This window comes from Seriola aureovittata, chromosome 12 (genome assembly GCF_021018895.1).
Source record: "Seriola aureovittata isolate HTS-2021-v1 ecotype China chromosome 12, ASM2101889v1, whole genome shotgun sequence".
Taxonomy (NCBI): Eukaryota; Metazoa; Chordata; class Actinopteri; order Carangiformes; family Carangidae; genus Seriola; species Seriola aureovittata.
Window position 1 is genome coordinate 16,614,496 of NC_079375.1, and position 21,176 is coordinate 16,635,671.

Genomic DNA, 21,176 nt, shown 5'->3' on the forward strand with positions numbered 1-21,176 from the left:
GGAGGTGCAGGAGGAGGGGGCTGTGTTCTGCCTCTCCCACCAGGTCAGTCAGACAGCAGCAGCAGGCGTGGGTAGGTGAGACCAAAGAAGCAGAAGCTTTTTGCCTTCTAATCTCCATTTTAATGGGTCCAATGCCACACACTTGTAAAGGTACATTTTAAAAAGAGAAATATGAGAACATAGGGAGTGGCAAGCAAGTAATGCAAGTAATAATGAGGCTTATGACAATGACTAACTATGTGCTGTGTGTTGATTTTTACATAATCATTTAAATTCAAAGATGTACTTAATTACTATTTTAATCAAAGCAAAAAAATATTTCTTATGTTACTGTTTGCTTCCTATGTTATTACATATTTAATCTGTATATCACAGACTTGTGTTGGGAAGAGAGAATAACAAAGACAATATTAAAATAGTAATTATTAATTAATATTAATTGTTTACAATGATGACTGATGATATACTATTTTTATTCAAACTGAAAATACTTTTCTTATGCTATTGTTTTCCTATAAATATGAAATTGAAGTTGACTTCTCAGGAAGTCACAGGATAAAGGTAACAGCATCAATGCTATGCGGTTTCTTTGTTTGTTAGCACAGTCAAGGAGGTAACAGAAATATTTCATCTGGTATACCAGATAATTAGTATAATGAGTAACAACATAAATTCCCAGTACACGGGAGCAATAAGTAATTATACACTAATGCTGCTTTCAAGATGAGCAACAGCTAATGAGTCAAATACTTTTTAATTAAAGAGAATAACACATAAAAAGTTGCAGAGTCAATAGGAACCAAGGACCCAACATTATTGTTTGTTTTATTAAATTCTTGCATTATTTTTGGCAGAGGGATTGCAGGTGTGTGTGTGCGTGTGAGAGAGAGAGAGACAGACAGACAGACAGACAGACCTAAGAAAGAGACACAGAGAGAGAAAAGGGGACAGCACAGGTCAGAGTAGTGGAATACCCCCTTTTGATATTTCAGCTGTGAGGCACTCTACTGTTTGTTTTGATACAGAGTGCTGTTGTGACTTGAGATTTTACTACATCTTTATTGTACCATATGTTGTGCCATATTTTCCATATGACATCTAACCTGTTTTGTGACATTTTAATCATATAAGTTAGTGGTGCAAGTCATAATCAGGTAAACACATACACACATTTAACTACCATATTTTGATTTGGATATGACAACTATCACTCACAGAGAGAGAGAGAGAGAGAGAGAGAGAGAGCGAGAGAGAGGTTAATCAGCATTTCTTATCTGTGTCCCATGCTGCCTCCATGTGGCCTTTTGTAGTTTCATATCATGGTCGCCCGTGCAGTTTACCACCTTATCCTGTTCAGGTCACACACAAGTCAATTACATTCTTCACAGTCATCATCTTTTTAAATAATGTATATGCTGAAATGTTTGATTTCTAAAATATGACGTAGTATTAAACTAGTAATAACCTGACCTAATATGACTAGTCAGTCCAGTTAATGTTAAAGCCACCTGACAAACATGTTTACTATAACTGATTGTTGCAGGGAGTTTTATATTTTAAAGTCATTACCTATATTTAAATTTATAAATATATAGTGCAATATATTATGACTCTGTAATTAGTTTAAACTGGGTATTCAGCTAATACAGTAACTCACGGTTAGCTAGGCTGAGCGAATTTTAAATTAGCTAACTAGATTAACTTATCTCAACCATAGCTATTTACACCAGATACCAGGATTAAGTAAAAGTTCTCACTTTCACTTTTTTCTCAATTTGCACTATTGCTTTGGACAGATATATAAAGTAGAATAAGCTACGCACCGTTGTTTATTGGGATTTCTTTTGTCGGTCAAGTTACCACATCCTTGCCTAAGCCAAGTCAATACAACTGTAGCGTTAGGAACATGTTGCTGCACCTGCACCTCCCACACTTCATATCAGGAATAGCTTCCTAGGGTTATAACATTATAATACTTTTACCCAGTAGGCCTAATATATGATAGCCTAACACTGGTCTGGTTAATTAGCTACTATAACAGCTACTAAGTATTAATTTCTCCAACTAAAAGAAGAAGATTATTGTTAAGTTAGCCACAGTTTAATGTTATTCAGCTGACTTTAAGCTTTACTGATGTAACAGAAGTAATGTTTCCTGCCAAAGGCACAACCATAACAAGCCCTTTACTCTTTTTACTCTGGTTATTAATCATCCATGCATCCAGTGTAAACTCAGATCATTCAGAACAACATTAGTCCCAGCAGAGGATAATTCTCTACCAGACTAACCAGCAATTACTAGAAGAAGTTTCATCATTGTGACACTAGGTGTCAGCCTTCTCAAATCAGCTACAGCTGACTGCAATCACTGTATGTAGTCTTTTTCTCCCCTCTCAGCCGATATACTCAGATATATTCAACCAGTAGTTGAACCAATGTCACACACCAAGAACAATAGAGTGATTATTGTCTGCTATCTGCTTAAAATCTGCAGTTACCTCTGTTAGACCAGAGTTACAATAACTGTATTTGCCAAGTTTGGCTGTAAAGGCAGAATTAAACTTATTTTACTCTTTTTACTGAATTTTACTGTTTTTATTACAGTAAGTTTAGTTCACAGTTTACACACTTAGAATTCAACCAACTTCTGCCTTTATATTGACTTACTAATCCTCCATCTTTAGGCTATCCCAAACACAATATATCAGATGCCACAACATGGAGCTAGTCAGTATTTGGCATCTGAAAGATTGTTTGAGCAGGTAAGTTTATGCACATGGAAGCTGGACAAGTTAAAGCAAAATGTGGACATACTGTCACAACAGGGGCATTGCTTCAGAGGGAAGTCACAGGATCACACAATGGTGACCACCTTTTCTTTGTGTTACCACCTACTATTCAATAACATGTTTACTGTACTTGACAGTAGCATCTTGCTGACAGCAGACAATTTTAGTTGGCAATGCACCAGTGTCCTGCTGTTAGTTTGTTGCAAAATAGAATATGATTCTACATTATTTATAATTGTGCATTGCAGCCCTGTCGTAAAGTAACAAATAGACGGTTCAGTCTGTTTCTGTGGCTTTAGGTGAGGCTGTGTCGTAACCACCAGCGACTGGATAGAGTAAACACGAGGCCACAGGGACATCCACCAGCAGATGTAGAGTAGTTGCAACACATCTACCCACTACTGCCTGACAGAGCAAAAGGACAGAGGGGCTGTGGCCAATCAGGGGATAGAGGTGCCAAGTACAAAGATGCAACCTCTCTGTATCACTGACTATCAACGCATCATTCTGGGCCAGCGCCCCACCCCATGTTAAGTCTGGGCCACGGAGACAGAGGACCTTTCTTTGTGTTCATAAATAATCACTTACAAACAGCACCTCAACTCTATTGCAAATTTGAATTTGATTTTAGTTATAAAACTTTTTATTTCTTAATGCTACTTTTGATTGAGTTTCACAACATGCTTTCGTCCAATAAAAATATAATATTTCCTGACTAAACAAAGGAACAGTGTAGTTTAATTGTTGTAAGGAACAAAATGATCTGAGCAGTGTTTCCACAGAAGCCTACTCAACCATATCATCATTATCACTCCATTTAGGTAAACTGAATATTTCATTATTTAACAGTTGGTGGTTAATGTGCATTTAATGGCAGTTAATGGGATTGTTGAGGTCATAATAGATCTAATTAACAACATGTCTAACAATGACCCAATACAGGCCTGTGCAGATGAGCTGCTTCTGTTTGACTATTGTCAGGGGGTTCAAGTGTCTGTCTATGCTAAAATGTTGGGAACCTCTTCTCCCTTGCGTACCCCACTGACCTAGATTTCAATTGTTTTCTGCCTCAGACAATGGGAGAAATGGTTTCATAACTGAACACAATACCTGGGTGTTATTCAACACGATTGTTGTTCAGGTTCTCATTGTGGTGTGATTTTGTGCTGAATATTGTGTGTTTTCTTTATGTAACCTGCTCAAGCAGCCAGCCAGTGACGAGCCTGTGCACCCCACAGTAAATCACTTGCAGACGGTTCAACAGAAGATTGTGCATTCACATGAAGTTCTGCAGCCCAGCTCATCCAGTCACTGCTGTTTCAGACACAAGCACACACCTCACATGGGCCGTTGAAAATGTTACCAAGCAGTTTGATAGTTAACAGTTATAACCTAAGAAACACATACATACCACTAAATATATACTCACTAAAAATTGAGGATGAACTCATGGACAGTTCAGTAACCAATATTTATCTGTCACCTAGGCCTAAAAAAAAACAAATCCCCTTGGGGATGAGCTACTCATTCATCAAGTCTTGCCTTCTGCTGGGAAGGTTCCCATCTTAATCTGGAATTGAGGCTGATAATCCATGATTATGTTTATAGACAATAACTGCTAAAATATACATGTTTATGTAATGTTGTTGTGTTGGACAGATCCTAAAATGTCTTTGTGTCTGTTATACCTGTGTCTGTTAAAGCTGATCACAGGACAGATTGAATGAAATTAGATAAAATTAGATTGAAACGTTTATAAAATAAGATAAAGGCGCATAAGTACAGTTTAGGAAAGTATCTATTTAGATTTGACTAGGTTTAATCCCAACTTCAACCCATTTTAAATGGGCACACTTCTGATTGTCTGGAAGTTGGTGTTCAAAGCTGTGCCTAAAAAGCAGCGTCATCCTGTTTGGTTCTGACTTGTGGCATCACCAGCTTCCAGAGGCTCCAAAGACCTGCTGGGTATTTATATATATTTATGTTCATCAAGCAGATCAGAAAGGTATTTTGGCCCAAGGTTTTCACAGGCACCTGATGTAGCTAAGTTAGTAAATGTAAAGAACAATAAGAAAAGTGACAAATGTTTGTGACTTCATATTTCATATAAAATGACCTACATCTTCATCACTAAAATGAGGTAGCAGATAGTGTAATGTGTATTTATCTCACAAGTGATGCTAAAACTTTTTTGCACACAGTCGGTTTTCTAGTCCTTTTAGATCTGAGTTATTTCACATTTCCAGAGGTTTTAATATTGCTCAAAGGTGCTGATGGAATATTTTACTCTCAGATAAATAATAGCTTGCCTTTTTCTGTTGTGAGAGTCGTTATTCCACCAAGGAACTTAGTAATTGGATTCCTAATCAGTGCTTCAGTAAAGATGCTCTGGGAAAGTCAATTACTTACTTTTTAAGTTTAGGTTTTGATTTTTAGTTTAGGTAATTTCCCCAGGCTGAAGCAAAAATGCTAAAATATAATTTGCGTATAAGGTCTGACTAGAGGTGGTAATGACTAAATGTAGCCACCGTCGGGAAAGATAAGGTAGAACATCACTAGTTGAAGAGATGGAGACAGGCAGGCAGAGCAGAAAAGAGAGGAAGAGTGCTCCATGTTTGCTGGAGAGATGAAGGAAGGGTGAGCAGAAGGCAAATTAATCAAACGACATCAAAGGGAAATGGATGAAGGGAGGGAGGGAGGGAAGGAATGAAAGAGTGCCGCCCGTTTGTCCCATGCCGTTCCCGCTCCGCTCCGCCTGAGTCTGCTCTCAGATCTCAGGGCCATTGTGTCTTATGGGTGCATGGAGGGGGCTGAGGCACCGTGCGCATAACAAAATATATACACACTAACAAATGTCCGAAAGCAAGGCTCGAAAAGGAATAAAACTCAACTTCTTTTGTTATCTTCTCTAACTCAAACTCTGTCCCCTCATCATCTCCGATTGTTTCAAGTGTTGCCACCATCAAAGCATTTGAATTTTACAAGACTTGGCTGCACAAACTTTGCCTGAAACATAAACACACAGTCACACACACTCTCTAACACGTACTGTATGTTGTTGTCAGTGTGAACTCTGCTGTCAGCGCTGGCTTGTGGCAGCAGTGGACGGCTCTCTTTGATAATGCCCTGCTAGATTCGGCCGCCGCTCTTTTTATCGTTCAGCCAGTTAGTTGGCTCAAAGTTGACTCCAATTTGCGCTCCTCCTTTGGGTTACTGGTCTGCACAGACTTCTTTCCGTGTCCATGTAGACTGCGGCCATGCCCCTGTCTATTGCCGGTGAACATAAAGAACATTTTGTTTATATCAGTTATATGCCTGAATCACTCTGCAGAGACATTTTTATTATCCAGTACTATAATATAACAATAATATGCATTGAATTACATAGAATTTTTTTTTGAAAAATAAGAATCGCACGTTTTTTTTGTTTGTTTTTGTTTTTTATCGATGTTAAAAGAGTAACATGCAGACTCTTTGACAGAGTCATACTGAGGAGATCTCAACAAAACAAACTTACACATCTGATTTATTCTGCGTACAGTATTGTATGTATGCATACCTTGTATACAGAGCTGTCTGTGATATATTTCTGTTTAGCTGGAACGCTTGAAAAGACACAGTGATTGTACAGTATACAATTTTACATTAATCACTGTTTCCTCTCTCACATAAAGTTTATATGGTGAAATTGAGTCAATATCCTGGTTTTTAGGTTTTTATTAAAATAGGTGGTGGCCATAATTTTTTTGGTTTGCACATTCACTATGACATGTTTAGGTAACTGTAGCTCCAATAATGTTGTTGTTTGAACTGTAAATCCAAAAGACGAGACTGCAATTTCAGCAGGTGCCATAACAAGAAAGATCCAACATGCTGACAATAAACGTGAGACGCGAAGACAAAAAAATGTCTTAATTCGTTAAATGCATTTCCTCTGGATTTGAAAAATCCATCATGTTCATAAGCACTCTTTTAATGTATCTTTATGTAACAAAAGCAGAGTTCAGCAGAGAAAGACAAAAGTGATGTGAACTGACAATATTTTAATGGGGGGGATAAAAGACTGTAAGTGATCAATGGAAGCGGCGGCCAAGTGATGCCCGGGGGACGGCTTTGATGTGGGCATCCTCAGAGGGACGCCGGGGACAATGCCCTCTTTGAGGGGCATGCAGAATGGCAGACACTTCCCTCTCCCTCTCTCCCGCTCTCTCACACACTCAACCGGCTCGCACCGCTCATGCTTTGACTCTTAGATTCAGGCGCTCGTCGACGATTCCCTCGCTGTACATTCCTCTACTCCAGTGTCACATCAGCCCATATCCTTAACTGCATAACTATCTCCCTCTTCCTCTCACATTAATTAATTCAAACAACACCCCCTTCCCTGCTGCCCAGCCAATCACTCCGCCTTCCCCTTCTCCCCCCTCCCTATCTGTATCTCTCTCTCTCTCTCCCTCCCTCTGTCTCCTTTCATAGAACCAAACCTCTTTGTAATGTCCAGCCTTGGCAAGTTGCGCCCGATTTGCTGTCACAGTCTTAATGAATTCATCTGTTTGTGTATTGGCCATGGGAGCATTTCTCCCTCCTCCCTCCCTCTCGCTCTTTCGTTCCTATCCTCTCCCCCCTCCCTCTTAGTGGTGTTCCCCTGGGGACTCTATATATACCAGGGACCACTCCAGGCACCTATTGTTCCTCTAAGTAAACTTACAGACAGATGCCCTGCACCACAGTGTGGGAGAGAGCCCAGAGAGACAGGAGGAGGGAGACAGTTAGAGATTGCAGAGAGCCACCAGACAACAAGGACCTGGAAACACCGCAGGATAGATTCATCTCCAGCACCTCTGCATCCTCCCCAGTCGTCCCGCGTGTCTCCTGCGTGTCTGCTTGTTGTCATTGTCGAGTGGAGGTCTGATGCTCTGACGCCATGCTGCTGCTGATATCACTGCTGTTTATGGGGCTGGACTGCTTGCTGGGAGCCCCGGCAGGTAGAGAGGTCTACAGGATGCCCCAGAGTGCACTCAAAGGTACATCTTTCTAAACCTGCTGTGGTTTCTCATTGTTTCCCAGTCATGGCAGTTTATGTTAATAGTAGCTACAACAGCACCAGCAGTATGGTCAGTGACCATAGTTATGAAATCTGATCTCAGCATGTGAAGCACGAGTTTTACAAACATCTTCTGACGTGGAGCTAACCAATTAAAATGGACTTGGGGAAACAAACGGTAGCTTCAATAAAACTGAGCTTCAGATTTTCCTGTTGGCAAATGCTAATCTTTTTATTTATTGTATCATTAACTAGAACTCTGTAAAATAACACTGGTGATGCTGTGATGCTTCACAAGCATTGATATCTCAAATATCTCGTGACCCTACTAATCTCAAGGCTGTGGGCTTAATTTTGTCAGTGTCAAACATCTGTTGCAAGTTGTTTTGGGTGAACAGCTGACACATGTACAAACCCCTTGGACTTTTGAGTTGTGTTGCGGACCTACTGTCTTATTTAAGTTGGATGATTGCTCTTCTGTTTGGAAGAATATACACTGAAGTATTTTAGTGAGGAGCAGCAGGTGTTCAGCCTTAAAAGTAGTAATACAACACACTGTAAAACGCCAGAACTCATTATTATGGCCATTACATTTCAGCACTGACTTCATAAACTGTCTTCAGGGCAGTAAAGAAAAGGAGTGTTATCACCTGCATGTTTTGTCATCTTTAGTCTGCATTGTTGTCATTTTTGCACTTTCTCAGACAGGGTTGTCAGAAAGCTGCTGCAGAGTAACTTGTCAAATGCTGCAGTAGATAGAGCACAGTGATGAAGGACCTCTGGCCTTCTCTGGTTGAAGTGCTGAGTACAGCAGAGCCTTCATACAAGCGGCTGGTGATGGCAGTGTGTGTTTGGAGTGTTTAGAACAAGGGACTCGGGGTCCCAGCCGCCCCAGGGCTGCCAGCCCGTGCCCCTAGGGCCTGTCCCTGCCCGCCAGCCTCTGCCCCCTCAGCCCTGGCCTTCTAATTAAGTCTTCAATCAGCATTGTTGTTGTTAGTGGCCTATCCTGTGATGTGGCGCGGCACAGACGGGGGCTGCATGGTCGGCGGCCCGATTGAAGTGTCTCTCTAGAAGCCTCACCAGTGCGCTGAGCGTGAGCTAGCTTCCCTAACACGCTGCCAATGAGCTCAAAGAGCAGCATGAGAAAAAGGGGGCTACTCACACACATACCAGAAAGCTGCACCAGTTCATGCTAATGCTCACATACACACATAGTGTTCCCACAGCAAATGACAGTCTTCCATGTAATGACCTAGATGTCCTTCCTATTAGCCTGTATAAGCCTATTTTTCATTATACATTGTGTTTATTTTGTCAGATCCTAGAGTCTGACACTGATCACTAATCATTGCATCAGATTTTTGGAGGAGAAGCTGTTAAATTTGGTTAGAAGATATGTTCTGACTGGGAAAACTGATAAACTATGTGATGGAGACATCACTTCAAACTTATCTTTGCCATTTCTGTACTGCAGTCAATCAGCCAACATATGCAGATTTTGCTAGACCTGCATATCGGCTAGTCTATCAGTGTGGCTCTAGTGTGCACTGCTGTTTACTTGTGCTTGTCTTCCGTCTCTCTCTCTCTCTCTCTCTCTCTCTCTGCAGATTTCTTCTTCTTCCCTAGCTTGTCTCACATTTTTAAATATTTTTAATTTTCCATTCTTTCTTTTCTCCTTTTTCCTGTCCTCTCCTGCAGCACTGTCCGATCGTGGTACTGTGGTCCTCGAGGCCGCTATGACTAGTGCCCTGTCTGCTCTCGAGCGGGCATCATCTGAGAGAAGTCGGGCTGAGGCTGGCTGCCGGGGCTGTGTTCCCTGCCTGTTTCAGGACTGTGGACAACTGTCTGGTTCTTGCTGTAAGTACAACATTACTCTTAATTTTCATTCTTGAGCATCTTTGTGCCAAATTGTCCAGTGTCACCACTCAGTGATATCTTGGTGCGTTTCTAACTCCCAGTTCTCCCCTTTTCATTCAACAGCGTCTCCTGCCAGTGCCTTATCAGAGCCCAGCTGTGACATCATCAGTAAGGCCCAGAAGCTTCAAGATGAAGCAGAGCGGAGTTGGGCTCTGAGCCAGGCTTGTGCATACTACCAGCATCGCTGCCCAACTGGTGAACTGGACAAGGAGAGCTGCATCAGGATCATGGGTGAGAGCTGCAGCGCCCGCGTCCTCCAGTGCAGCCTGCTTAACACAATGCAGAACCTGGAACCTGCTACGCAGACGCATGCACAGGGTGAGAAGATACATGTGATCACAAACAAGTATACGTGCATTCATACAGATTATTCTTATTTTTCTCTCTGAGGCACAAGGTTAACATTTCACTCCACTCATTTACAGGGTTGTGATATTCAATGTTTGTCCACAAAAAAAAAAAAATTTTTCTGCATTTCTTAACTGTAAGTGCCTCTCTGTCCCAGCAGCAGTGTGTGGTCAGAGGTCGTCCGCAGTGCAAAACATCACACAGCCTCGCTCCAGGATTGTGGGCGGCTCCCCTGCTCCTCCAGGCAGCTGGCCCTGGCTGGTCAACCTGCAGCTAGATGGCGGCCTGATGTGCGGAGGGGTCCTGGTGGACAGCTCCTGGGTGGTCACTGCTGCACATTGTTTTGCTGGGTAAGTGTGCATGCGTCACTGTCTCCTGCAACTGTAGTAAGATTTGTGATTTGTCATTAGCTTTGAAATTATTGTACTTTTTTTCCCCTACCCCTCTCACTCCTCTCTCTGACCTCCGCAGCAGCCGTAGTGAGAGCTACTGGACGGCCGTGGTGGGGGAGTTTGACATCACCAAGACTGACCCCGATGAACAAGTTCTCAAAGTGAATCGCATCATCCCTCATCCTAAGGTAACCACCGGTCAACCACTCAAATATCCAGAACAGTCAGTCATGAAGTCATTCAATCAATCAACCAGTAAATCAAACTCTCTCCTCCTTCTGCAGTTCAACCCAAAGACATTTAACAACGATATAGCCCTGGTGGAGCTGACATCACCAGTGGTCTTGTCTGAGCACGTCACCCCAGTGTGTCTCCCCTCTGGCATGGAGCCCCCTACTGGCAGCCCATGTCTGGTGGCAGGCTGGGGCTCCCTCTATGAGGGTGGGTGGAGGATAAATGACATGGATTTTCACTGTAGAGCTATTTATAAATCATTTGTCTGCTAGCTTGCTTTTGATGAAGACTTACCAAATTTGTCTAAATGCTTTGCATTTTTTTCGTTGACAGACGGCCCATCTGCTGACGTGGTGATGGAGGCCAAGGTTCCCCTGCTGCCTCAGAGCACCTGTAAGAGTGCCCTTGGCAAAGAGCTGGTCACTAACACCATGCTGTGTGCTGGCTATCTCTCCGGAGGCATCGACTCCTGTCAGGTGGGCAGAAAAACATCAATTTCTGAGAGTTAGTGTTTTCAGATCTGTCAGGTCTTATTTGGGAATTGTCTTCAGTTACCAAAGCGACATGCTCTTAATTTACTGTAAAAGGCTTTTTGTTTTGTTGATGAAACTTTTCAGCAACATCAAAACGTCTTTGAAAATTTGCAATTTTTTGCGAACAAACCACCTTTTTTTAATTTTCTGTGTATTTTCTGTCATCTGTAGGGAGATTCTGGAGGTCCTCTGATCTACCAAGATCGAATTTCAGGTCGGTTCCAACTCCATGGCATCACTTCCTGGGGAGATGGCTGTGGAGAGAAGGGCAAGCCTGGAGTCTACACGCGGGTTTCTGCTTTCTCTGACTGGATTCAGGCTGAGATACAAAGTGAGTTTCAACCAACCAACCACAAAATAATATTTTGACTTACACCCTATGTCTAAGTATTAAAATAATAACAATTCCACAATCAATGCTTATCTTTGTAGAGTCATTTGGGAGCCGGGAGCCAACGTGTCCGGAGCTTCTAAAGACAACAGAAATGACAGAGGAGGAACAAAGGTCAGAATTCAGCTCTCTCTGTCGCTTCTACACCCTGACCTGCCCCCCTGGTCAGTCTTCCAGCGTTTGCAGCCGAATGGCTGAGGACAAATGCCTCACCCGCTTCAAGAAATGTCGTAAGTAAAAATTTTCAAAAAATGCTCTGATTGATGAATATGGAACAAGAACTACTTTAAATACACAAATATACTGTACAATCTTTCTTTTGGAGGTTTCTGATCTTCTGTTCACTCTCTCTAGAGATGCGTTCGTTCCTGCAGACCCTGTTGGATTTACTCCAGAGGGCCGAGGACTACATCAGGGACAAGGTGGACTTGACCTTCTTCACCCAGACTCTGCCTCAGCTGGTGGAGCACATCTACAGCACAGCTTTCGCTCACACCAGAGAGCGGAGGGACCTGGGACTGAGTCAGTGTCTCACACAGATTGAAGGTACAGAAGTGACAGTTTGTTGTTATCCAAATGTAGAGAAAACTTATCAAATGTAACACTCAGTGACTTCCTACAGTACAACTTTCCTTCTCAGGTGCATTGCTATATTAAGAAATTTTGTAAAGGATCACTATTGTAACAGGTTTTTTTTATTACTTGCAGAACAGCTAGGTGGAGCTGTGGTGCCTGAAGTGCAGAGTCCTTCTCCAGTTCCTCCTGCCTTGTTCAAAGAGGTGGGCCCTTTGGTGGATGACTGGGAGAAATACTTGAAAAACATGGCTGAAGACCTGGACAAACAACACACTGACACATCAACAGACGTCTCCTCCGCACCAACGAGACAGGAGCACAACATTTTCTTACAGGTAGATTGATTCAAAAATGTCAAAATAAAGGCGATGTTGCATCACATTACATTTCATCCAATCATGTGGAGATATTCACAGCACAGTTTTGATCTCTTTTAAGAAATAACGCAATAATGGATAAATGAGTAGATTAAATGATAACTTAATATCAGCCGTCCAATATCAAAGAGCAAAGAGCAGGCTTCTTTCTAGACTTATTTCACATGAGCATTTTAAAGGGAGGAGTTCATCAGACATCAACACTGGTACCTTTTGTGTTTAAAAAGGAAGCATGACTGATTATAATCTCTCGATGTGGTTTTATTTGAAACTTAATATCAAACTGTATTTGAACATGTCATCTCCAGACAGAGGACTCCTCAGTACATCAGCTAGAGGGAGAATATCGATCTGTTATCTCAGCTCTGCGCTCCAAGGTGGACTCCAGAGCCGCTCCGCCCATCCTGCACCTGGACACAAGCTACCTGCAGAAAGAGTCTCCCAACGCTCCACCCTTTCCTGCTTCTCCCTCCGGAAAACCGGTCCACACCGGTGCCATCTCCTCTGAGGAAACCCAGGAGCCTTGGTCACTCCTAACAGCCTTGATGAATGAAATTCAAAAATTAAGGACACAAGATGGGATCGTGACAAAAGATGCATCACAAAGTGAAACCTCATCCAACAGAGACGCTTCTCCTGACGTAACATGGAGCGCCACATCAGAGGATTTTACTTTTGTTGAGACTGGAGACAGAACAGAATTAAAATCTTTAGCGTTACCACTTCCCGTTCAGTCAACAACTGTTGTGCAGACAGTCACTGAGGGTGACCACACAGAGATGACCGCTGACCCCAGACAAACTGCGCGTCCTATTAAGACGTTAAGTCTTCAAAGAAAATACAGGAGCCTTCTTCGCAAGAGGCAGATACCTGGAGCCAATGGGAAAAGTATGTACCTCACCCATTTGTGACAAAAACTTTCATTAACTACCTTTACATTGTTTATAAATATGACATGTTCAATGTTATTTCTCAAATTAAATAATTTTATTTATTCATGTAGTTTGTCCTGGAGTGAGAGAAACCTCACAGCAAGTCAGCCAAGTCAGAGACTCCTACAGCTGGGTCCTTAGCATCCCAAACAAGAACCTGCGCATGACTTTTCAAGAGGTAAACTGTCATTTAAGATGGAGAAGTTAAGAGAAGTAAACTGGTGGAAGGAAACAACTGCATCATTCTATAACTTTTGAGTAACCCTAACCCTTATTGGTTCTTTCTTTTGCTCAGGTGTTAGTTGATCTCAGTTCCAAGAATGACAGAGGACTCTACCAGGCGCGGGTCAGAGCAGTAGTGGGAGGACGACCTTTGACCTTCTACAGTCTTGTGGGCCTGGAGAATGAGTCATTCTACCGCAGTGTACCAAGGATCATCGCTTTGGCACTGGAGGCACTCAAGACTTAACTTCAACATAAAAGCAAGTGAGATAACATGAAAAAGAAAAGACTGAAATGAGAGATGATGGCACAATGACTCTCAGAGACCCGTTTGAAAAGCACCAGAAGACCCTTGTTATGGGACGGAGAGACGCACAAAAAAACGCACACACAAACTTTACTTCCTCTGTTGTCTCCTGTGACAAGCATTATTTTGTTTCCCTGTCTGAGAGCCTGACATTTACTCTTAATGAAAACACAACCATGAATGTATCGACCCAACTATCGACCGCCCATCACGCCACAGGTTGTTTTTTTTATGTGGTCGGAGACGCAGCCTTGTCTAACTTATGAATCAAAATGATATCACAAAATGATAAGTTATTCATATTGTCATTGTCTTTTGCAAAGGTTGAGCCTCTTGTGATGCACTCAGACTGTATATATTATTCATGTTATCTTTATTCCTACCATATTTATTTGTATAGAGAAAAGCCTTTGTATTTTTGTAAAAAAAAAAAATCTATATATAAATAAAATTGTTATTAATGCTATGGCATGTTGTGTTGAATATTGTGGTTATATAATTCCACATTAAACTTCTGATGTGAGATAATCTAATAAGCCAACAGTAATGCTGCTAATCCTGCAGTATTTTGCTGCTGCAGTTCTGTTGAGACCCAAACGTGCTCTCTTGAGACGGGTTTCGCTGCCGATTGGTTCCTCTTATGACCTCAGATTGACCTCAGTCCTCACACCCTTTAAGGCTAAAAGCTTTCCCATCAACACGGCAGCTGCTGCTCTGTGGTGACCAGTAACTCCCTGTTTTCTCTCCTTATTTCCAGGATGAGGAATTGTAACTGGACCCAGAACTAGGCTGACCTTTAGAGTCTCTTGTTGACTCATGAGTGAGAACATTGTAACTTCAGCCAACTGCTGTTTGAGGAAGTGATACCTTTGAATTGTAAACAAGCCCCATTCTCGCTGTGCGTTGTCCACCTCATTGTGGTCACCAAGTCTCAGGGTCTCTTTGATGGTGGGGATGATTGGCTGAAAGAGCCCCCGAATAAACCAAAGTAACTTTAACAATTAATCTCTGGCACTAATTTTTGCCCAGCTCAAGACCTAAAAGAGGGATATACAATATACAAAAGTATGAGTGCAACAGCTGAGAAAACACACATACACGTACTTCTGTTGCGACACATCAACCCCTGCCTTTGACTTGTGTGTTTATGTGTGTGTGGGAAGTGTGCCATATCATGGGAGGAACACACACACACACACATGACGACAGCCCACAAATGTGTCAGCAACCTCCACAGAGCCTGGTCAGTCATCACAGACGGTGTGCTGTAAATGGATGAGACTTATCACCTGTTCTCTCGTCCACTGTAAGGCTTTTTTTACTTTCTGACTCGCAGACACTCACAATGTTTCTGCTGTCTCCTCTTTATCATCTAATCTCTCTGCCTGTAATCCTTTTATTGTAGAGAACACATTTAACAGCAGCTTCTAATGGAAAAAGCTGTTAACTAGTTTCTTATAGATTATTACAACTAAATTTGAATTCAAAGAGTCCATGAGTTATTTTCTTTTCTTTGTGTGGACGCCTGAATGACAGTAGCCAGGTGCACGTAACAGAATTACAATAGTGTGTGTTTTGATGGGGTACCTTAACACTGGAGGGCAGCCATGTACTGAGTACGATGGCCAAACTATGTGCATGTCATGTTCCCAGAGAGAGTGTGTGTGTGCGTGCGCGTGTGGTTGTGTGTGTGTTCGTGCGTGGTGTGTGTGTGTGTGTGTGTGTGTGTGTGCGCGCGCATGTTGTGACAGCTGGCTATGCCATACTGGAAATACACTCTTGGATTTAACCCTAACCATCATCAACTCCCCCACAAAGCTCCAACCATTCTTCCAAACCTCAACCCTCCCATCAGCCCTAACCTCTGCTGGGAAGCACACACACACACACTCATACACACACACACACACACACACACACAGAAAGGCTGAGTGCCAGCAGCTCTATCAAGTAGTGTCTGTGTGAATCAGATTAGTGATCACAGCTTTGTCTCGGACAGCGCAGCATAATCACACACACTGATGGATTCTGGACCTCCACTCTCTCTGTCACTCTTCATAAGGGTGTTTATGATTTCTGCCACAGGTAAGAACGCTGGCTAAATCAACCTGCTGCTACATTTTGTAGAAATGATAGAGTGTCTTGTTATTTCCTAGGAGTCTGCATGGTGTGGTGTGAATCTGTGAAGTCCGATTTTATAGATCATTACTGACTCAAGACCATGGTTACATGGTATGGAGTACAAACACAATATTACAATACAGAAATGGGAAAGTAATTTATGTTGCACTTCATTCCAGACAGCTGCTGTCCGACGAAGTGAAACATAAATTACTTAAAGGTACAACATTCTTCAAGAATGCACCTAAGTTACATATAACTTTGGCTCGTAACTGTAATAACAAAATGAAGTTAAACAGACAAATGGTTAGAATAAAACTTTTACTCATACTATAGTAGTATGCCCCTGTTCATACATTCGAACCAAATGTAACTCTCTTCTCCCAAATGGTTATCATTACAAAGTTGGTAGTAAACCAAACAGCACTGTTCATCAAACTATGACAGGTTCAGTATGAATGATGGTAAAACTACTTTTGTCTCAAATAGATATTGTCTCTGAATTGTACCGTATTGTGTAGCAAGGCACGTATACATACAGTAGCAGGCAAATCAGACTAATTTATTGTACTGTACAGTACTTAGTAATTCATTATTGTACTGTAAAGTACAATAATGAAGTAAATTTAGAAAGCTCCTCCAGAACCGTAGGACACACAGGTGATAGAGCGAATCTGAATTTACTATGTAAAATTGATGCAGTGGCCCTTTACATTTAGTCCTTGTGCTATCACTTGTTTTTGTCTGTGTGGTTTGTCAGCAGCATCGGCAGTCAACCTGGAAGGGGAACTTTTCAAGGACTTGATGAAGGGCTACAACAAGAACGTTCGACCCATGGAGAAGAGTGGGGACATCACTCGGGTCGACATCAAGTTGACGCTCACCAACCTCATCTCTCTGGTTGGTGAAGTTCGTTCTGGTGCTTTTTATTAGTGCCAGTATCTACTTAGGCCTTTGAGTTAACATTGTCTCCCTAACTATCCCTCCTCAGAATGAAAAGGAGGAGGCCCTGACGACCAGCGTCTGGATAGAAATGGTAACCACATACACACCTCACCTGCTGGGTTTTTTTTTTTGCCACTTTGCAATAATGTACTATGATTTTTATCATAATACATTTTCAAAGTATGATCAAAAGTCTAGCTCACAGTATTTCTTTTTGTAGCAATGGTGTGACTACAGGCTCAGATGGGACCAGCCGTCCAGGTCAGCTCTGTATGGAAACATCACCTCTGAGCTACGTGTCCCTTCCAAGAGCATATGGCTGCCAGACATCATACTGGAGAACAAGTGAGTGTATCAACTTTCACGTAGGAACATGTAGGTCCCAATATTTTTTCAGTCAAGAAAGCCAATGAAGAAGTTTCTCTTTCTTTGATTAAATCATGTAGAAAACTTCAATTTCTTTCTCGTCTGTCTTGTGGTCCACAGTGTGGACGGTCAGTTCGAGGTTGCACTCTACTGCAATGCACTGGTGTCTCCTAACGGCTGTGTGTACTGGCTGCCTCCTGCCATCTACCGCAGCGCTTGCAGCATCACTGTCAACTACTTTCCCTTTGACTGGCAGAACTGCACCATGGTCTTTCGGTGAGTAGCGACATGATCCGCTGGGTCTCAATGACTGACCAGTTAGCAGTGCACAAACAGTTCCGTTACATACATCACACATGACACAGTTACTGCCTCCTTTGTGTCTCATGCATCTCTCAACAGCCATCTCAACATAGAACTTAAGTTCCAGTGTTTGTCAAAATTTGCAGTAATTTCTGCAGATATAAGATAAAACTTTACTGATCGCTGAGGATAAAGTCATGTTACAGCAGCACATCAAAAAGATGAGAAGAAGGAAACGAAATAATAAAATAATAAAAAATAACAAACAAGAGATTCAATTAAAAAGCTAAATACTGTATATACATTACAAAACCTATGACTAAAGAAGTATTTGTGCAAAATAACTCAAGTGGTGCAACTCGTTATAATAAAGTTATCTATATGTGCACTACCTGTAATACACACACACTGCAGTAATAATGCAATGCTGAGAAATACTGTATATATAATAGAAATCCGATAGAATCACATTATAGCATTATAATATAATAATGTAAAAGCACAGTGATAACAACACAGTAGTAATATGGCATTGGTATATAATGAGAAGAGCAATATAATGCAATATAAATTGTAATAATACTTGCAGTGCAGAAAAGCACTTTAAAAGAGCTTTAAAACAGAATATAATGTAGGGAGAACTTTTCATAAAATTAACAGTTAAATTAACAAATTAAAAGGAAACAAACAAACATTAAATTAAAAGTTTTACTTCTAACGTCAGTGTTTGTAAAATCCTAGAGACAGCCCTGTTTGTTTACTTGTCAGGTTTCTTGTATTAACATAATCCACAGCGACCAAAGCAGGGACAATGCTTCCTTCATTCATTGTCGCTTTTCACCGTGCTGTCTTGTAAAAGTGAATAGATGGCTGTGTTTGTTGTGGAGACAGACCGCATGTTCTCTCCCTGTGTGCAGCTCACAGACCTACAGTGCCAATGAGATTGAACTGGTTCTCAAACAGGAGGACAATCACACACTGGAGTGGGTGGATATTGATCCAGAGGCTTTCACAGGTACAAATGAATTGATAACCGATATGAAATATTTAAATGACGGATTTTAAAGAAGTGCATATAACTACAATTATCTAAAGTGCAGCCAAATTTTTTTCTCCAATGAAAACTTCGTTGGTAGAGAATGGCGAGTGGGTCATCAGACACAGGCCGGCTAAGAAAGTGATCAACACTCAGTACACTCAGGATGAGCTGGAGTACCAGGAGGTGGTCTTCTTCCTCATCATCCAGCGAAAGCCCCTTTTCTACATCATCAACATCATCGCTCCCTGTGTGCTCTTCTCCTCCCTCGGCCTGCTTGTCTACTACTTACCTGGCAAAGGTCTTTTCCCTCACTTTGTGTATCTAAAAGCGTAATCTTGGGTAGCCAGACCTCTGTCTCGTCAACATCAAATTGCCTCAGGATTTCCAAGGTCTCATCATTATAGGATTTTCTTCAGATCTTGACCTGTGAACTTGACAAGACAGAAGTCCAGCTACAAAATTACAATATACCAAATGAACCTTTTACCAGGTCAGTCATTGCTGTATGTCTTTGTAATTAATCTGACTGAATACTGGTTTGTGGTTTGGTTTTTGCAGCCGGCGGTCAGAAGTGCACAATGTCTATTGCAACTCTTCTCGGCCAGACTGTGTTCCTCCTCCTTATCGCTAAGAAGGTTCCAGAGACTTCAAAGGCAGTGCCTCTTATTGGAAAGTAAGTTCATAGATTTCAGTTCGGAGTCTACTGCTGACTGAAGACGGTGCTGAAAACTGTGTGATTTATAAACCTTTGGCTGCAGGTATCTAATGTTTGTGATGTCAGTGACCACCATGGTCGTGATGAACTGTGTGATAGTCCTCAACGTTTCCCTGAGAACCCCAAACACTCACATAATGACAGACAAAGTCCGAAAGGTGAGTCCGAAAGTGGGAATTTCCATTAATTAAGCAGCTACTGGGTGAACATATTGTGAAGTCCACATCAGTCTGTTTGCCACTGGATGACCCTTTGACCTGCTGTCACTTTCAGATCCTCCTTAACGTCCTGCCTCGACTGCTCAGGATGCAGATGCGACCCTGGACACCAAACCATGACAACACCTCCGAAACTGGAAATGGTGAAACCCTGACTACAGACAGGAACAATGTGTTCTTGGTTCCCTGCCGACGTCGCAGCTCCATGACCCTAATCTCTAAAGCGGAGGAATATGTGATGAAAACAGCTCGGTCAGAACTCATGTTTGCCAGACTCAAAGAAAGAAATGGATTAATGAAATCAGTATTAGAGAAGCTACGTAAGTATTTGAATGAGTTTGAATTTGTTTAAGTGCCCATGAAAGTGGGTTTTCCCTTTTAACCGCATGAATATCTGGTCTGTTTTGGCCCCAGATGATGGGCTGGAGGGCGGCACAGCTGAGCAGCTGGGTGCCTGTCTGGCAAAGGCCTCTCCACAGCTGAAGCAGTGTGTGGCATCCTGCAAACACATAGCTGAGACTGCACGGCAGCACAACAACTTCCAGAATGTGAGCTCTACATTTATACATTCACTCATCTCCTCAAGTGTAAATCAATATCACTTACAATCTCTCACTTTTTTCCTAAACGCAGGAGAATGAAGAGTGGTTCCTGGTGGCCAGGGTGATCGACAGGGTTTGCTTTATTGTCATGACGCTGGTGTTTTTTATTGGCACTATTGGGATCTTCCTCATGGGCCACTTCAACCAACCTCCCTCCTCACCTTTCCTTGGCGATCCAAAGAAATATCTCCCTTCGTTAAACAATCTCACTGACGCAACTGAGAACGGGATAGGAGCAGACTTCCTCGGCTGAACCAATGGGAGATCATTACATTTCATCACTTTAACCAAAGTGGAAATCTGACGGCATCTTGTCAGTGATCTTTCACTAACAACTGGGACACACTGGGAGTGGAGAAGATATAACTGTATGTATTTCCTGCAGTGGTGTCAGATGCTAATGTGGATGTGTGCACAGAGGTTAAGTCGGATATGCCCTATCATGGTGATAAATGATCCACTGCGCGTGTGTGGATGCCACGTTTGATCCATAATGATGCAAACTGGTGTCAGTTGTAAGTTTTAGTTACAGTTGAAAAATGTCAAAGTCAGTGCTGTGTAACAAAAAAGAGAAACTTTCGTAGCTCTTCTTGTCAGCACAGTGTTTACTGCCAGTTTACTCTTTGCCCTGTGAGACTATACATGAGACACGGTGTTGATCACACATGTAACCAGTAAACAACTGAGGTGATTTACAGCCACATGTTCCAAATGAATGCTTTTATCAATAAAGATACCACTGTAATCGTGTTTATTACACACAATTGACTATTGCAGAAATTTGCTAATCCTGTGTTTGACGCCTT

General features: G+C 42.0%; 2 protein-coding genes across 3 annotated transcripts; both read left to right on the forward strand.

Annotated features, from left to right (window-relative positions):
• The first annotated feature begins 7,289 nt into the window (after nucleotides 1–7,289).
• Nucleotides 7,290–14,506, forward strand: prss56 (serine protease 56). Its single transcript, XM_056391072.1, has 14 exons — nucleotides 7,290–7,812; nucleotides 9,531–9,689; nucleotides 9,813–10,067; nucleotides 10,258–10,447; nucleotides 10,569–10,677; nucleotides 10,774–10,930; nucleotides 11,057–11,199; nucleotides 11,428–11,587; nucleotides 11,689–11,877; nucleotides 12,002–12,193; nucleotides 12,356–12,558; nucleotides 12,909–13,488; nucleotides 13,604–13,710; nucleotides 13,828–14,506. Exons 1-14 carry the CDS (start codon nucleotides 7,713–7,715, stop codon nucleotides 13,999–14,001), a joined length of 2,718 nt encoding a protein of 905 aa, XP_056247047.1. The 5' UTR covers nucleotides 7,290–7,712; the 3' UTR covers nucleotides 14,002–14,506.
• Nucleotides 14,507–15,253: 747 nt separating this feature from the next.
• chrng (cholinergic receptor, nicotinic, gamma) lies at nucleotides 15,254–21,120 on the forward strand. Of its 2 annotated transcripts, none has more exons than XM_056391075.1 (12): nucleotides 15,254–15,367; nucleotides 16,946–17,082; nucleotides 17,174–17,218; nucleotides 17,348–17,472; nucleotides 17,614–17,769; nucleotides 18,714–18,811; nucleotides 18,933–19,133; nucleotides 19,394–19,508; nucleotides 19,594–19,708; nucleotides 19,824–20,088; nucleotides 20,183–20,316; nucleotides 20,402–21,120. In XM_056391075.1, the coding sequence occupies exons 1-12, from the start codon at nucleotides 15,337–15,339 to the stop codon at nucleotides 20,621–20,623; spliced, it is 1,644 nt and encodes a 547-aa protein (XP_056247050.1). In that variant the 5' UTR covers nucleotides 15,254–15,336; the 3' UTR covers nucleotides 20,624–21,120. The 2 variants fall into 2 exon arrangements, with proteins under 2 accessions (XP_056247050.1, XP_056247049.1); XM_056391074.1 differs by lacking the exon at nucleotides 15,254–15,367 and adding an exon at nucleotides 15,921–16,146.
• Nucleotides 21,121–21,176: the final 56 nt, after the last annotated feature.

Excerpts from the sequence above, each read along its gene's own strand:
- prss56 (XM_056391072.1), top strand. The coding sequence starts at position 7,713 with ATGCTGCTGCTGATATCACTGCTGTTTATGGGGCTGGACTGCTTGCTG. Across the intron at positions 11,588-11,688 it reads GATTCAGGCTGAGATACAAA|AGTCATTTGGGAGCCGGGAG; the intron begins GTGAGTTTCAAC and ends TTATCTTTGTAG. Across the intron at positions 13,711-13,827 it reads TGCGCATGACTTTTCAAGAG|GTGTTAGTTGATCTCAGTTC; the intron begins GTAAACTGTCAT and ends TCTTTTGCTCAG.
- chrng (XM_056391074.1), top strand. The coding sequence starts at position 16,083 with ATGGATTCTGGACCTCCACTCTCTCTGTCACTCTTCATAAGGGTGTTT. Across the intron at positions 17,473-17,613 it reads GACATCATACTGGAGAACAA|TGTGGACGGTCAGTTCGAGG; the intron begins GTGAGTGTATCA and ends TGTGGTCCACAG. Across the intron at positions 18,812-18,932 it reads TGATCCAGAGGCTTTCACAG|AGAATGGCGAGTGGGTCATC; the intron begins GTACAAATGAAT and ends CTTCGTTGGTAG.